General features: G+C 45.7%; 1 protein-coding gene across 1 annotated transcript in view; it reads right to left on the reverse strand.

Moving 5' to 3' along the window:
• Nucleotides 1-756: 756 nt before the first annotated feature.
• LOC141080447 (protein ABHD15-like) overlaps nucleotides 757-17,984 on the reverse strand; it is a 38,897-nt gene continuing 21,669 nt past the window's right edge. The window contains exon 3 of the mRNA XM_073565674.1: nucleotides 757-1,510. Within this exon, the coding sequence (XP_073421775.1) occupies nucleotides 970-1,510 (541 nt within the window). The 3' untranslated portion in view covers nucleotides 757-969. The remainder of the gene's footprint in view (nucleotides 1,511-17,984) is intronic.

A 17,984-nucleotide genomic window follows, 5' to 3' on the forward strand; every position in this document is an offset into this window, starting at 1 on the left:
TTTATGATGGCACCACTGTAGCCCCCACACTGTATGATGGTCCCCACAGTAGTCCCTAAACTGTATGATGGCCTCCATTGTAGTCCACACAGTATAGCCAACACGCTGTATGATGGTCCCAACTCCTTAGGAGGGTCAATTTAGTGGCCCCAACACTAGCCACTTTAGTAAGTCCCATACTGTATGAGGGCCCACATAATTACTCCAACACTGTATGGTGGTCCCCTTAGTGTCACGGCCCCTTTCTTGCATCTATGCATTATGGCTTGCCCCCTTAGTAACTATCACTACTGTATGTGTGAGGGCCCCCTTAGTAGCTTTCACTATATATGATGGCCACCTTAGTAGCCCCCACAATGTATGATGACCTCTAACCTCTATGACCTTGGTTGTATAGGTACATCCAAGGTAGTCTACCCCCCTTTGATGTGGGCTTCAGCGCTGAGCCCACATCTTTATCAGCACATGACCGCTGATTTGATGGGCAAAAGGTATTGGGACATTACACCTGCAAAAACTCTAAATCCATCGGCATTAATATGGAGTTGGTTGCTACTTTCCAGCGAAAACAGCTTATACCCTTCCAATTCCAGGACCATGCTGGTATCTGTGAGATCTTTAGAATGAGCCATTCTTTCACAAATATTATTAAAGCTAGCCTACACACCTGTGGTATCGGAACTGAATGAAAAACCTCAATACAAGAAGCACTCCTCCCATTAAAAGTTTTATCCTCTTAATACATTGGAAACTGAATATGTTTACTGTGGCAAGGCCTTTAATATGATTTAGTATTTTTAAAAAAGGTCACATTACTAATTCCTTTAAAATTTGCAGAATGAGATGAAGGCCAAATGTTATGCACCCAGATGTCTAATAAGTATATAACATTTCCATAATTGATAGCCACAAGTAGTCCCACAATAAAAAAAAACAAAACACATTTTACAGTTCTGATTGTGGTTTATGTCATCGTGTGTAGGACCGCTGCCAGTTATATATTTCATGGATATTGTGTGGACAGGTTTGTTCTTTTCTGCAGGAGGCTCTGTCCTGTAGTAACCTGATTGTGGAGCCTGAGATGGTTCCTTTCCTCCTAGAAACACCTTTCAACCTTTCTTCCATTGCAAAAAAGTCTACAGTTGACTTGAAAAAGTCCAGCAGTGCGCTGTGACTCCACATTGTACTGGAAATATTGTCTTTGATGAACCCACAGTGACCACCATAACGGCTCATCAACAAGAAGAAGTGAGGATTTGTCTCAAAAAGCTCAAAGGGTACAGTGTTATTGGCTTCCCCACGGATGGGATCATCCTTACTACAAATGCACAAGACTGGAATAGCCACTTCATCAATATCTCTTAAAGGGTCGTTCCTTTCCCAATAAGCATCCCAGGTCAAACCGTTGGAAACCTTGGTCTGGCAAAACAAAGCTTCTTCAAGTTCCTTCAAAGTCCGACTCCCCAAAAGTCTCTCAGTATTAATAAGTTGTCCCAGAGCTGTGGCATATCTGTAAGGAAAAGAGTAATGGAAAGAATCAACATGGAAATGGAAGAATTCCTAATATTTTCCATGATATTGAAAAATTACCTAATGTTGAATCCACCACTTGATGTACCTTTATTATTATAAGCAAACTTTCTAGATGTAAAAATTATTATGAACATCTGTAAACTATATAATTATATAATCAGTTACTTGTGAAACATGACTTTTACCTACACACTATATAAATACCAGACATTTTTTGTATGCTAGATTTATAACAGGACAGTGACTCAGTTGGTCAAATATGTTAAATATTGCAAAAATCCAGACAAAGCCGAAAAAGAGTCATCATTGGAAATTTGTGCTAAGGCAACACCAAGACTTACAAAAAAAAAATAAAAATAGTTATGCTATCACTTGTTATAGTGACAGAAACCTGTCCTAGAGTGTTAATAGGACAGATGCCTGTAAACATGTGCAGTAGAAATTCAGTCCCTTCTTTCATGTGTAGGAAGTGGTGTTCCCAGTGGATACCAGATATGCTGAGGTAAGAAGAGGTTGCTCACACTGCTGCCCACCATCATTCCAAATGTTGAGTGGTTGCTATGACCTGTAGTTAGATTCACTGTACATGGTACAAGTTTAAGAGTGGTGGACTGTGCTTCTGTGTTCCTACCTCTGTTGACACCAATTGCGTCAATATTGTATAATGTGAATAGTGTCATGCGTTTTTGTATCTAGAGAGTCATATAATATGGGGTAGTATGAGTATGGTTAATATAGCAATGTAAAATATGATATGCAGAGTGTATAAAGTATAAGGACAATAGGTTTAGTACAGACTTTTATAGTATAGTAGCTGTAGTTAGCTGAAGTTAAAAGAAAAGCTAAAGTTTTGGGGATAGCCCACAGAGGGAGGGGGTAGTACCAGTGAAAAGCAGGCACTTCCTCGTTGTGACTTAGATAGGGAAGTACTGTAGCAAGGACAAGTTCAAGTAAAGTGGGCTGATAGGGCCAGCATGTATGTATTGTTCAAGGCAGTGGGAGGCTGTACCAGAAGCTGGTGAGGAAATTCTGGCAACATCAGGAGCTCAAGGCCCGACATAGGGGCTAAAGGACACATTGTGTCTTCTGGCGTGCAGGTAAAGATGGACTTGCAATTGTGTTAAGGGAAGAACGGATCCCGGGTGCAATGAGAGACTTAACAGGAAATCCCTGTGGCTGATGGGGCTAGTGGGCTTAGGGATAGCCCAAGAGGAATGGATGTAGGGATGAAGATGTGGTGTGCTCTATCCTACATGCTACAACCTGATGAACTTGAACTGTCCAGTAAAGTTCTGTTTGTTGAAATTAACTTGGTGTCCACGGAGTTGTGTGCGGCGGCTCCTGAAGACGGAAGCATGGAGATAATGCATGATGTAGCCCACACCTGACACACTGGGACTGGGATACGGTTTTCCTGTAAAGTGCTAGAGCGTAATGGGACAGCAGCTCAGTCATGACTACTGCCCTTGGCCACTTTACACAAGTTATATTCAGGTCACAGGAGCCCCTTCACTTTCCGGAAGACTGAATAGAAGTGTGAACAGCCTTCCTTTTCTTACCTCAGCATCACTGGTATCTCCAGTAATAGATCAGACACTGAGTGGACAGCAGTGTGAGCAGCCTCTTCTTACCTCAGCATCACTGGTATCTCCAGTAATAGATCAGAATATCCACTGGGAGCGCATCTTCCTACACATGCTCACAGGCAACTGTCCAATATTACTATTCAATGAGAGGTTGAAAAAAAAAGTGGCGACACCAGTCTCCACAAGATAAATTTCACTAGTGCAATGTATTGGATGCAGCGATTCTGCACGATTCAATGAACACATGCAGATTCACCTGCGTTCAAAAGCCGGCAGCGCTTTGGACGCAGTGGACATGTGCTGTGTCCAAAGTGCTGCCAATTACGGACTGTGTGCACATACCCTTACAGGCTTGGTTCTGTTGTGTAGATTTTACATCTCTTCCATGGGCACATTACAGTAATAGTCCAAAAAGTCCAAAAGAGACTGTTCTCCAGCACCAATAGAAAAGTAGTTAACTAAGCCTTTAATCATATAGGATAAAAAAGAAAAAAAAACAAAAAAAAACAAAGTGGTAACACAAGGCACAGGTCCTCTTAGCGGGCATCTGCGATCTGCTCGCCCAGGGTTAGCAAAACACATGGTTGAGGTTAGCACAAACACTTCTCTGGAGTTAGGGTCCCGTTTCACATAGCGACGTACCAGCGATTCCCAACAACGATACGACCTGGTAAGGATCGCTGGTGCATCACTACATGGTTGCTAGTAAGCGGCCAAACAGGCAGATCTCTTCAACGACACAGCAATCCAATGGCGATTCGTATAACGACCTCGGCGGTCGTTGGAACCTTGTCACACAGCAGCTTTTCTGACGACTCACGCCTGCGTCCCTGAGTTCTGCGTCGCCAACGAGGTCGCTCGTCGGCGTTAAACACAGCGATTCACGCTGGACAGCGGGATGCAGACGATGAAAAAAAATGGCCCAGGACTTTCGAGCACGATAAGCAATATCCAGCGGGGGGGAGGGGCGGTCGCCACTATGTGTCATATGTAGCGAGATCGCTGTTGCGTCACAAAATCGGTGACGCTTCAGCGATCTCGCTATGTGAGACGAGCCTTTAGCCACTCGAGACAAATTGGATACTGAATGCCTCAGGAGGCTGACTATTTAAACCCCAGAAACCCAAAAGGGAGACCAAAATTATTTGTCAAACTTCCAAAAGGAAATATAGAAGCCCGAAAAAAAGGGGAAGTAACAGACAAGATAAAATTTAGAGAATTTTATTAAACATTTTTTAAAAAAATTTGATGAATCATGTTTACTAAATTACATAGAGCAAGGCACTATTACTATAGACTTTATTTCAGGTACAGCTTTGCTGTAAGTCTTTCAAGACAAGGCGAGAGCAACAGAATATTCTATTTTGCTCCTGTAACCCAGCTGTCAGTAATGACAGGAGTCTTGCAATGTAGTAGGGAACTGCAATATCCATCGCTCTGACAGGTGTAAGGGAGGTGGCGGAGAACCTCATTGCTTCCCATCTCTCCTTTGTGGTGCCTCCGTGCACTTTATGCAGTACCCGGATGGTGTACCCATGAACATAATGCATGTACTGTGAAGTATTTTACTGTTGTATTGCATTGTGCTATGTATTAGTGTGCTGTGTTTGCACTGTTCAATAATGTGTTATGTCTGCTGTTGTAATGCTTTGTTGTCAATGTCCTGTGTAATGTTCCTGTATTCCCCCCATTGTATGTACTGTTGTAGAGTTAGCGATATCAGGGGTTAACTTGCTGGGCTGAGCTAGCAGCCCAAGTAGCAGGAGGTGGCTGCTTCCTGCTCAGAGCCCAGGCATGACTGCCTGAGGCAGGCCGTGCGCCCCCTCTGGGACAGAAGGGACCCCCACCTCGGGGATGTGTGTCCCCCTGTCTGGGACAGAGTTGACCCCATGTCCTCCTGGGGAGGACATAGGCTGCCAGGTCTGTTGGGCACAAGGACTGGATGTGTGCCCCACCATAGACTTGGCTCTGGAGAGCTTACCGAGAGTCATGGACTTTGCTGCTGCAGCTGTTGCTGTGCCTAGGAACAGAATAGGAATCATCCGTCTCTTGTTTATTTTTACATCTTTATTATTAAAATACAAGTTGCCACTGTTTGGCCCTATACAGTGTGAATCGTGGTTCATCTGGAGGACGCCGTCCCATTGTGGAGAACAGCTACAGGACTTAGTTAACACACTGTAACTCAGGTCTTGAATTAAAACTGACATTTTATGTGCCAGGGCCGGGGTGAGGACTGACTCTCCTGTTGTGGACTCGCCAGCGAATACCACCACGTGCCACCTTGTTACACAGGTTTCCCCACATGGCTTGAAACAATTGTGTGAACTTTTACATTAGAAATGCATTATTATGCAACTTCCTCCTCTCCTCCAGGAGGCAGACTTCCAGAAACAGAAAAAATAAAAAAAACATTTATTGGTTGTAACAGAGAGAAAATGGAAGAATATTTTACAGTAAGACCAAATAATTATTTTAATCAATTACAATTTTTTTTCTAAAATATTTTTTGTTTAAATATGTCTGGGATTATGGGAGTTTCTGCAGGTTTGGCAACGTTCCTATTGGAATGGGGATGAGGCTTACAATTTGCTGCTTTTTGGGATTGAAAGGTTAGTGCGTATGCAGACAATGGACATATATTATATGGATGCACAACTTCATAAACCACAATCAATCCTTAGCAGCACATTACAAACCAGCATACGTTTTTACATATAGAATAATATCTAGTAAAGGGAAAAATAATGTGTAGATTTCATGTAATGTCAATATGCCTTTATCACTAAATTACAAATAAAACCCCACAACTGCTGTAATGCCGCCTGAAGTCACTTTCATCTTTAGAGCACTTGCTTGCATTGTGCAGACCATTGAATAGGTTTCACAAACAGACAAACAGTGCAGATTTACACTAGTTTGCATGTTCTGACTAGAGAAAAATATCCAGTCACATCATGAAAATCTCTGGTCTATGTCTAATTTACATGACTGCCTAAAAGCATGAACTTGGCTACTGACAGAGTGAGGATGGTGTGAGAGAAAGAGAGAGAGATAGGTTATAGAACTAAAAGACCCCTTAGGGCACTGTTTCTCAACTCCAGTCCTCAAGACCTGCCAATAGGTCATGTTTTCAGGATTTCCTAGTGTTGCAAAAGTGATGGAATTAATACTTGAGCAGGTGATGAAATTATCACCTGTGCAATACTAATGATATCCTGAAAACTTAACCTGTTGGTGGGTCTTGAGGACTGGAGTTGAGAAACCCTGCCTTAGGGGGGGGTCAAATTTGGTAAGATTTCATAGAGACAGGGCATCAGGGCATGACAGGCATTACAGCTGTATGGGGCCCCATGAATCAGGGCGGCCCGCCCAGGCCCGGCAGCGCCCAAGCACGCTGGGCACCGCTGGCAACCCTGTCCGCGCTCGCCGCTCGGGTCCCTGCCGGGCCCCCCCCCTACAAATTTTTTAGCATTCCGGGCCCACGCGGCCCCCCCATCAGTCTGCCCTGGCTTCTTCTCCCTCCCTGTGTTTCACTGTCAGCCAGGAGGGAAGGATATTGGCGCAGCGCCTGGCTCCTCCTCCTTTCTCCCTCCCCCCCAGTGCATCATGGTCCGACTCCAGCACCGCCCCCGGCTCACGTGACGTCACACGCTGCTCTTCACTTCCTCATTCCTGAGCAGGAAGAAGAGCGGTGTGAACGTGGCGTCAGCCTGGGAGCGGCTGCACCGGGTAGCAGAGCAGAAGAAGACATCGGTCTCCGGTGTGGTGGACAGCGAGGCGACGCCCAGCGAGCGAGCTGCAAGCAGGTAAGGTGAATACTGTATTCTTTTTATGTCTCTGTCTGTTGGGGCCCGGCGGCTGATCATGGGGAGTCTGGGGACACGGTTGTCGTCCGTCTGGTCTGATCATGGGGGACGGGGCAGCCAGGGGCCCGGCTTTTGTTCATGGTGGAGCCGGGGGCCCGGCGGCTGATCATGGGGGAGCCGGGGGCCCAGCTTTTGTTCATGGTGGAGCCGGGGGCCCGGCGGCTGATCATGGGGGAGCCGGGGGCCCAGCTTTTGTTCATGGGGGAGCCGGGGGCCCGGCGGCTGATCGTGGGGGAGCCGGGGGCCCGGCTTTTGTTCATGGGGGAGCCGGGGGCCCGGCTTTTGTTCATGGGGGAGCCGGGGGCCCGGCTTTTGTTCATGGGGGAGCCGGGGGCCCGGCGGCTGATCACAGGGGAGCCGGGGGCCCGGCGGCTGATCACGGGGGAGCCGGGGGGCCCGGCTGATGATGGGGGGGAGCCAGGGGGCTGATGGGGTGAGCCAGGGCCCAGGGGGACAAATCTCCAGCGTCCATGATTAACAGGCACATTGTTGACTGTCTCCACCTACAGCTCAGCCCGTAGTCCTATCCTTTTAGTCAGCACAGACTGTGCTGTGACCAGTATCAGCATGTTGACTGTCTCCACCTGCAGCTCAGCCCGTAGTTCTATCCCTTTAGTCAGCACAGACTGTGCTGTGACCAGTACCAGCATGTTTGACTGTCTCCACCTGTAGCTCAGCCCATAGTCTTATATGGGGTATCAGCATACTCAGGACAAATTGCAGAACAACTGTTAGGGTCCAATTTCTCATGTTACACTTGGGAAAATAAAACATTGGGGGGGAAAGATCATTTTTGTGAAAAAAAAAAATATTAATTAGATTTTTTTATTTTTATGGCTCTACATTATAAACTGTCAAGCACTTAGGGGTTCAAAGTGCTCACCACACATCTAGATAAGTTCCTTAAGGGGTCTACTTTACCGTAACGTTTACTGACCATGGGAACATACCCTGAAGAGTTTTTGAATTCTGACTGTATAAAAGTTAGTAAACAAATGGGGTGATCAACCCTTTACTCTTGACTCACATTTTATTTATTTTTGTTTTTTTTACATAATCACTTACAGTTATGTTTTGAGGTGTATTTACGTTCTATAATTTATCGATTTTTAATAATTGCCAATAAAGATTTTTTTGTAGTGTATAATCAGTGATTATACAGTATATGCAATAATATACACTTTCCATTTATTTGGTGGGCAGGCTGAGGCGGCAGCGGTGGGCAGGCTGAGACGACCATTAGATTCTTCTTGACTGGGTGGTGGGCGCGGTGGCAACACCGGCTGTGTGAGTAACAAGTCCTTGTATTTGTTTGCCCACCATTTTAGTATGTGATTGTAATTACCGTATATATACACATCGCTATTGGGGAGACGAAGGGGGAGAGGGGAGGAATGATTGTATTATGATTCCTTCCCCCTCCCCCTTCGACTCCCCAATAGCAATGTATATATAAGCTACTGGATGATCCTGACCTGCTGGAAAACCAAATGGCCAATGATAACATAAGGCAGCAGTGCTCAGGATAATCCAGTAGCTTAAAAGGGAAAGGGCGGAGGGATTTTGGAAGGTTCGCGTGGTGGAGGAGGAGCTACGGTGGAGGCGGAACTGGGGGTGGAGCCTCGGCGGAGTCTCAAAGGGAACCCATACATTTTGCCAGTATGGGGCCCCGAAATTCCTAGTGGCAGCCCTGCATAGAGTCTGGTAAGTTTTTAGCCTAGTAATGCACAGATGAGACAATTATGCCATCTTTCTTGATCATGAGACAGGACTGCAATCTGAGACCCCCCTACGACATAAGGCTGCGATTCATCATTTGCGGCATGTTAAATCACTACTATTTTTGTTTTGTGGTAAATCGCTGATATTTATTGTGCCAAATTCATCAAAATGGTGCGTATGGTTCATGAGTTTGGCACAAAAGTAGAATTATGACTTTTTAAAAAAAAGTTAGAATTGATGAATCATCCAAAAAAACAACAAGAATTGCTAAACTCCAACCACAAAGCAAAGAAAAAACAAAAACAGGGAGGCACAAATATTATAATAAATTGGGTGCAGACAAAAAAAGGTACAAAACTAAAAAAAAAAAAAAAAAAAGCAGGTGCAAAGGCAATGATTAAGCAGTGCCAGAATCTTTACATAATTAAACAGAAAAATTGAAATACAGGAGGTATAGTAGAAACATCTCTATTGAAGCACTAGTATGGCTCCATAGAAATTGAGAATAATACAACTTTGCATGTGCCCTAAATATTCTAATCAATGAAAGCAAAAAAAAAAAAAAAAAACAAACAACGAGCAAATGTAGGTTTCAATAATCTGTAACTTCTCACATATACATATCAGTTATATATGAACTCAGAGGTTCAAATCACTCTAAACTCTATCCAGTGACAAGATTGTATTATCATTGAATTACATGCATGCAATAGAATCCATTGTAGATTACCAGTACTGTGCAAAAATTTTAGATGGGTATGGAAAAAATGCTGCATAGTAAGAATTCTTTCAAAAATTGAAGTGTTAAGGGTTTCGTTTTTTTTATCAACAACAAAATGCAAAGAAAATAAACAAAAGTGCAATCTAAATCAACCAATATTTGGTGTGACGGCCCTTTGCCTTCAAAACAGCATCAATTCTTCTAGGTACATTTGAACAGTGTCAAGATTTTGTAGGATTATAGTCATGAATATGAGTACTCAAATATATCAAGCAGGTGATAATGATCATAATTTTCATATGCAGGTTGAAACACAGTCATTAACTGAAAACATCTATGTAGGAGGCTTAGTTGGGTGAGGAACAGTCAAACTGCTACAAATGTGAAGTTGTGAAAGACAGTTTAATGTCACAGATCATACACCATTGCAAGACTGGGCAACACAAGGTAGTTACGCTGCATCAGCAAGGTCTCTTCCAGGTAAAGATTTAAAAGGAAACTGGATTTTCAAGATGACTGTTCAAGTTCTTTTGAAGAGCCAAAAAAAACAAAAAAAAAGGCAACGTTGTGAACCGCAGGACACAGCGATCGACCAATGCATCTTAGTGTAGCAGATGCAAGACACACCTTCCTTCCAAATGTCTCACTTTTCCAAGAGGCACCACCACAAGTGGACTCGAAGGTTTGTTACCCACGTCTTACGAACGCGTAGATACCCTACATCTAATCAATAAGTTCTATTTGGACAAAACGGAAGGGCTCGGAGCGGAAGGAGCAATATTTGAATTTTGGAACACAAATTTGGCTGAAAGACCACGGGCACCATATCCCATTTGCAGTGCCTCTAAGGCGCCCAAACAGCAGAAACCCCCCACAACTGATCCCCATTTTGGAAAATACACCCCTCAAAAATTGTACCAGGGGTAAAGTGAGCATTTTGAACCCAAAGTTACTACATAGAATTTGATAACATTAGGTTGTCATATTGAATATGTCATCATTAGTTTTGAGGGCAAGTGCTCATTACTCGAGTTTACATCAGGAGCTCGGGTATGCACCGAGAGACGCGAGTGCTCGAGTGACATGCTAGAGTCCCCGCCCCGCATGTTTTGCAGCTGTTTGTCACCCCAAAAAAACATGTGGATGGACTACCCGATGCAAACTTGAGTAGTACACACTTGCACTCAACATTAGTTGTCATTTTTTTTTTTTTTCAAAAGTAAAAAATTAACAACTCTAGCCCCAACCCTAATCTTAACCTCAAGTCCAACCTTAACGTCAAAGAATGAAAAAAAATAAAGGAAACTAAAAAACATAATCTGACTAAGATGATTTACTAGTTACTGGCTTTTGATCACTGTGATAGGTCCCATCACAGTGATCAAAAAACCTCAATAGGAAACATCCATGCTGTTGCCGGATGAGCGCACTGTGCAAGCCATTTTTTTCCAGCAAGAAGAGGTGGAGAGCTGCGGACGGACCAAGAGGGTGAAGGTCCTGTGGGGGTGTGTGATGACAATTTCTCTCTTTTTTTTTTTTACTTGATTGCCGCTATTCATTGAATAACGGCGATCACGTGATTGGGGACCGAAAAATCCATCCCTCATCGTATTCTCTAGGGTTTCAGCTGCCTCTGGTTGGAAAGGAGGTGAAAGACCATAGCATATGGAATGAGCATACCTGAAGTATGAAAACTAATACATTTTATTAACACTAAAAGCACACAAGTAAAAACATTAAAAAATAAAAATAGCAACAATACAATGCCCCTATCTGCAGAAAAAGTCCAAGTGGTGAAATATAGGTATTCATACAATAAAGGTACTGTCACACTTAGCGATGTACCAGCGATCCCGACCAGCGATATGACGCGGTCAGGATCGCTGGTACATCGCTAAGTGGTCGCTAGTGAGCTGCCACACAGGCAGATCTCACCAGCGACATCGCAGGGGTCGGGGGTCGCTACTTACCTGTCACACTAGGCGATCCCGACGTCCTCCCGCCCGGCGCCACGCTCGTCTCTCCACAGGAAGCGCCGCAGGAAGCTGACGACGAGAAACAGTCCTGGACGTTCTCGCGCGATCAGCGATAACCAGCGGGGGAGCCGGTCGTAGGTATCAGACACAGCGATGTCGCTAGCAATATCGCTTAGTGTGACAGTACCTTAAGAGAAAATCTTTACAAAGTTAAATATAAATGATCACAACAAAAGCCAAACGAGTGTCTCTGTCCTGCAATGAAATGGTAATTGTGCAAATATGCGCAAAGTAGATATAGCTATATACAAGCAGCCAAGGTTGAGCGTCCCCAGAATTGGTAAAAACAACATATGTATATGTACAAATTGGTTCTATATTGTATGTCCCCAATGTGCATGGATGTATAGGGATGTAAGCATCAAGAGGTTTCCCAATAGATGGTAATTAGTGTATAGAAAAGAACAGAGTGGGACATGAATGGAAGAACCTACATAGACATGATCTATCGTGAATGGGTTAGATGAAAAGAAATCCCAGTAGCTACCTCTGGTAGCTGAAACTGCTGAGATTTACGGACTCGGGGGGGCACCATACTCTTATTCCCAATTGTCGTTTTAAAATTATAGTGAAGGAATGAGACCCAACGTTTAAATGCGCATCAGCGGTTGTTAAGTGTATAATTGAGTCATCAATGCTGAAAAATACAATTGATATTGTTTGAAGTCAAAAAGGTGATCAAACGAAATATAGATTTTATTTCGATTTTTCTTTTGTTCATTTACCTTGCATTTTGTTAATTCAATGATTATCACTTCTAGTTATGAAAGAATGTCACTTTGCAGCATTTTTTCACACCTGCTTAAAACTTTTGCACAGTACTGTATATAACCTGACATTTTAATTACATATTGAATTGGTTGTCTACTACAATAAATGTTAATCTTTATTTACCTAGAAAGACGAGAAAAAAAACCAAAAACGAATGTCCCCTGCTATCAACATTTTGGTGGCAAATAATCGGCTGAATCAATGAAGACCCTGCTGAATGTTGATGGCTTGGTTTAAGACCGACAAGGTCGAAACACGTAGCCTCTGTGATGGCACTTTTGGAGAGCACACGTCATTTGTGTATTTTAACATGTTTTTTCAATAAAGAAGAAAGGATTTTATACACAGCTGGAACCAATTCTTCCTTTGCCTTTGTTTGTCTCCATGTTTGTCTGCACGGGGTTCCGAGGATCTGTGCAGATGGCTGGTGAGTTGGCTTACTCTCTATTTTTGTTTCCCACCTGTTGCGGTCTCCTCATGGATATTCTAGCCAGTAGATGGCAGTCTCTCCTCATTAATGGCACATCCTGCAAGGGCTCTTTAGGCATCTCACTGCTTTTTATTACATTCCTTACCCCTTTTTGCTTGCCAGTCCTTGGGCGAGTGGAATCCTTTCGAGCTCCAAGTTTCCGACAGGTAGCCCAAGTTCAGCCAAGAGTCGAGCACACTCCTTGGTTTTCTGCTGTATCTAGGACCAGACGAATTCATCCTGAGCATACTGGCTAGGGGGAATTCCGGCGTTGGCCCGCTCTGTCCTGCAGAGTTGTTCCTGTAGAGGCACTTCTGGGGTACTTGGAGACTCAGCCACCGGAGGTTGTAAGTCGACTCCTCGTTTGTGGGACCTTGATAACCTCGATAGGGGGCCTGTCTTCAGCATGGTCTTCTGCTTCATAAGAGCAAGGTTGCAGCATATTCTGGTTTAATACCCAAGGTACAGCTGCGTCTTCTCCCTCAGACCTAACTTCAGACTGAGTTATTTGGGTGGATCTTCCTCACTACTCGGTAAGGCACCACCTCCCAACAATGATCCAGCTTGTTCCTAGATCACCCGCACTAACACACGCTCATCCTGGCTGAAGTTGTCCACCTGACATCGGGGGATCAACTTGAATATTTTGAATGTTCCACTTTCCGAAACTTCTGCTCAATCAACATCCACAAGGTCTGAAGTTGGTGCCGGTGTTCTCAGACACAGGCACTTGGACTACTGCCCAGACAGAGGTCCTCTGAATCTAATTCCAGTTCAGTGATTTCTTTCCCACTATGCCGAAAAAGTAGCATGTAATGAGTACAGCTGGTAGTTTCATGGACTCTGTTGTTGTAAACCCACACCAGCTTGGACACAAATCTTGGCCAGCTCACCTTTTTGTCCTCCTCCAGGGTCCACAACATTTGTAACATGGTCCAATTGAAGCATTCACTGACCCCATTCCCTTGTGAATGATACTGCGCAGTTCGAGACTTATTGATTCCCTAGATATGATACAGCTCACCCATTACTCGTCCCTGTAAGCAGGCCCCTTGGTTGGAGTGAATTTTCTTCGAGCACCCATACATGCGGATTAAGTCCCAACAGACAGCTCTGGCTTCAGCTGTCTGATATCGAGTGGAGGGTCACCACCGCAAACTTGGTGAAGTGATCAGTCATCAACAAGTAGTACCAATAGCCGTTGTGTGAAGGGTGCTGAGGTTTGGATAGCCTGGAAGGGAGCTCTCTGTTACTGGGGTTTCTTTAGCTCACACCGTCGACACCTTCGGCAAACCCCTTCAACTTCTTATCGCAGTTGAGATCAGTATACCAGTTGTTGCAACCACCCAAAGTTCTTCTCTACACCCAAGTGGGCTTCTTTAACCAGCGCTTTTGGGGCCACTATCTGCCAAGTTGAATCATTCGACACAGCAGTCTTTCAGGAAGAGTCTTTCCAACTGACCCAAGATCTGTAGGGTACTTGGGGGCGAAGTGGTCTTAGCCTCCTGATCAAGCCTTTGCCCTAGAGTGACCCATTTCCTCAGCTTCGCTATCTCTGGATCAGCCTGTTGCAGGTAGATCCATTTGTCCCTGGAATGAACCAAGATCTGGGTGGGTCTGGACGCTTCTTTGGACTCCTAGGCGGTTACTACAGCAGCGGCAAACTGCCTAAAGTCTGGTATCTCGTCACCTTCAAGCTCTTCATCTAGGTCTTTCTTCGGTTCAGCCTGGGTGACTTGGGACAGAGCATCTGCATGAGTGTTTGGGCTTTAGGATCTCCTATTGGTCTATACTGATATTTGGACATGCTTACAACCCACTGCTGTTATAGCATGTGGAGCTTCGCATTCTCCAGGTGGGCCAGGGGGTTGCTGTCCATCCACACATGCATTTGTGGCGCCCCTGAGGCTCAGTCACCACAGAGGTACTGCACCTTCTCCTAAGGTGTGGTGCCCCACCATCCAGGTAAGTTGGAGGCTCCTGACCATGCTCTAACTCTCGCACCCCACACAACAGAGTAGTTCAGCAAAGCCACATTGCGGCTCCTTGCTTAGAGAGAAGCAGAGCACCTTTGGTGGTTCCCTGCTTGGAACACAAGACGTGCTGGGAGGTGGGTGGAGTTGAGAAGACATAAAAGAGCGGGACGGTTCCAGGATTGAGGTTCAGGTTCAGTCGGGGTTCAGCCTGACAGGAGGTCAGTAGGAAAGGAAGCCACTCGGAGAGGAGTGGGGATCCCTGGAAGAGGGATGGAGGAAGGAGTGCTGCAGCTGCCTCAGCGACCTGAGCCAGCTGGCACGGGAAAGGAAAGAAGGAGAAGGACATTGAACCGAAGCCTGAGCTTCCATAGAAGGGAAAAGACAAATACAGAACGTAGGAGTAAAAGGGAACATAGAGGACGTGGGTTAGAGGAAGAACCCTGCCTAGAAGTTCTAAGCGCAAGGCCGGGGCCCGGTCCCAGAGGTTGTATGAACACTAATGGTTCTGCAGCAGACACCGGTGGAGTAGTGGGCTGTAAATGCACTACTCCCATCTAAGACTTGAGGGCACAACAGCAACACGGATAGAGGGCTGGGACTCAGGAGTAGAGAGTCCCCGAAGCAGGCTACAGCTGTTTGCCGTGCAAGTAGAGTTCTTGGGAACATCTGTCAGGAGGAACTCCAGTGTAATACAGTACTAGGAGATCTTCACACTTAAAGGCGCTATAGAGGAGACGTTCAGAAAAGGTACATAAGTTGGCGGAATGTGGAAGGGAGCTTTCCATCTTGCCTGGAGGTTTGCCGAGTCCCAGACCCAGAGGACACGGCACGGAAGCGGACACTACAGACTGTGAGTAAAGCTTTGGAACTATATGCCCTGGTGTCCTCCATTCCTTCCTGCGTCCGTCCGCCTAGCACTGCTACATCCCCTGCGCCGGACACCATCTAAGTGTCTCCATATCTACACTGCCCTGGGACAACAGCCCTGCCTGTGGAGGGCTATACCATCATTGCTGCACCACACCATCTGTCCCGGAGTATCTGTCTGCAGCGTCGGCTTAACACCTCCCTTGTCGAACACCTCAGGTGGCGTCACAAACTATTCATCTAACTACATTCCACCATTCACATCTTCCTGTTACTTGGGCGCCCAGGGCCACTGTCCGGATCACCGCCGCTGTGACACATCCCACTGATACCGGCCCGGTACCGAGTACCCCACGGCCCTGGGAGAGCGACCCACATTTCTGACCCTGACTGGTACTCTGCAAATTTCTCCGTCATAGCCCATACAAGTGCCAACAAGTCCAGTTTGAATGAATTGTAATTGTCTGGGTTCTTTTCTGTATCTTTCAGTGACCTACTGGCATACAAGATCATTCTCCCTCTTCCTTCTTGTACCTGAGCCAATACTGCCCCCCAGTCCGTACAGGCTCCTGTTGCCATTCAGTACGAAGGACTGCCAAAAAGTCACTGCACTGGGGTAGCGATCAGTGCCATCTTCAGTGCCTGAAACCCTTCCTCTTGTCATGTGCCCCATTGGATTGGTTGACGTTTGGCGAAGTCTATTATGAACCTGCGGTAGTATCTGCCTAGCCCTAGGAATGCTCTCAATTCCCTCAGGTTGGTCAGCATGGGACACTTCTGCACTGCAGCCACCTTCTCTGCATTGCACCTTCTCTGCACTAGACACAGTGTGTATCAGGTACTCAATTTCCCGCTTGAATAGGTGAAACTTACGAGGCTTAACTTTTAATCCGTGCCTTTGAAAGTGCTACAATACTTGATCCAGGTGGTGGGCCAGCAATTCTTTCACCTCCTGATACATCTTAGTCAGAATCTACAGATACCTCTCTCGAATGGGGGCAATAGTTCCTGTAGGGATCTTGCATTTAATAGCCTGGGTGCACCTAAAGTCGTCTTTATGTGGTGCAATCACAATATCGCTGCAATAAATGTTCGATCTATCCAATGTGCCTTGAGGAGAATTCCATGAGGTGGACCGCCTTTGTTCCAAGAGGTGATGCCCAGGCGGGGTTTCATTCCTGCCTTTATGGCTATCGAGCAACACCACCAAGGTCCACGGATCTCCTCCCACAGGTGTCAGTCCTATTGCGTCAACTCTGGTGAAGTCTTCCGGCATTATGCAAACTTGAGCCACTTCTTGTTGAGGTGTCAACTGTAAACGTTCTCCATTCAAATTTATACAACGCAAGGTGGCCAGGGTGTGGGAATCCAATAATCTGGAGATAGTTTCCTTTCCATGTATCGGCTCAACCTGAACGTCCACACCCTCAAGCACACATGGGCCAGAACAGGCATAGTTAGTACAGTCCGTCCCACCAGCTTAGAGCGGAATCAACACCTTGCCAAAATTCTGAGAAACAGTGAGTAACTTCTGATTTTAGCTGACTCGCACGTGTTGCTGAAACACCTTCTTACTGGCTAAATCATGAGTGGCGTGGGTCCAGTTGTTTTTATCTGGGCCCTTAGCCAAAAATTGTCTCACTTCTTTTAGCACGTTCATGCCCAAGGTGACAATGGGTCCTCCTCCTCTGGACCCCTTGGTCAACATTATTCGCTTTCAACCTTGGTCTCTTCCACACACAAAGACAAACATCCACACTACTCCCACTACTGGGATAGGTAGTTGATTTGCCGCCAACAGTTGGATGGTGTGTTCTTTTTCTAGATGGAGCAACCTTGGGGAAGTGTCTCTGGAAATACGCTTCTGGCATAGTGGTCACCTGGGACCCTGTGTACGTTAACCGCTGATCCACTGCCCACTGAATTCAGAGACGATATCCTCAAAGTTCTCTCCTCCGCCCTCTGATGCTGGAAACCCCACGGTGTTCTCCATTACCGTGGGGCGTGCGAGTTTAACGGGCACCCCAGTCTCGTCCTTTCTCAACTTGAACAGTCTCTTGCGATATGTCCCCTTTCACTGCAGGTCCAACACACTGGATCACATTCTCCTGATGGGCTAGGAGCACGACGTGACGTGGCTTGGAAGAAACTACTTTCCTGTTCTGACCTTTCACGTGGGGCTGTCTGATCAGCTGGAAGGATGGCGGCAGGAGTCCCCTTGATACTGCACAGTTCAGCTCAAATGTGCCGGATCTCTTAAAGTATCTCCTGTACCCAGTCGGGCTCAGTACGGGTTGACTCGAGGTTGACCACTTCATGACTCCGGACCGTGCTCATCAGGACAGTGGCCTCTCTTTCCAAGACTCTAGCTTCGGCCCCAATCTCAAGGAAGCCCAGATCAGGATTCAAGCATAATCGCTCTTTTAAGACCTGC

Source organism: Dendrobates tinctorius, unplaced genomic scaffold (assembly GCF_039654945.1).
Source record: "Dendrobates tinctorius isolate UK_male_01 unplaced genomic scaffold, ASM3965494v1 ptg000016l, whole genome shotgun sequence".
Classification (NCBI taxonomy): domain Eukaryota; kingdom Metazoa; phylum Chordata; class Amphibia; order Anura; family Dendrobatidae; genus Dendrobates; species Dendrobates tinctorius.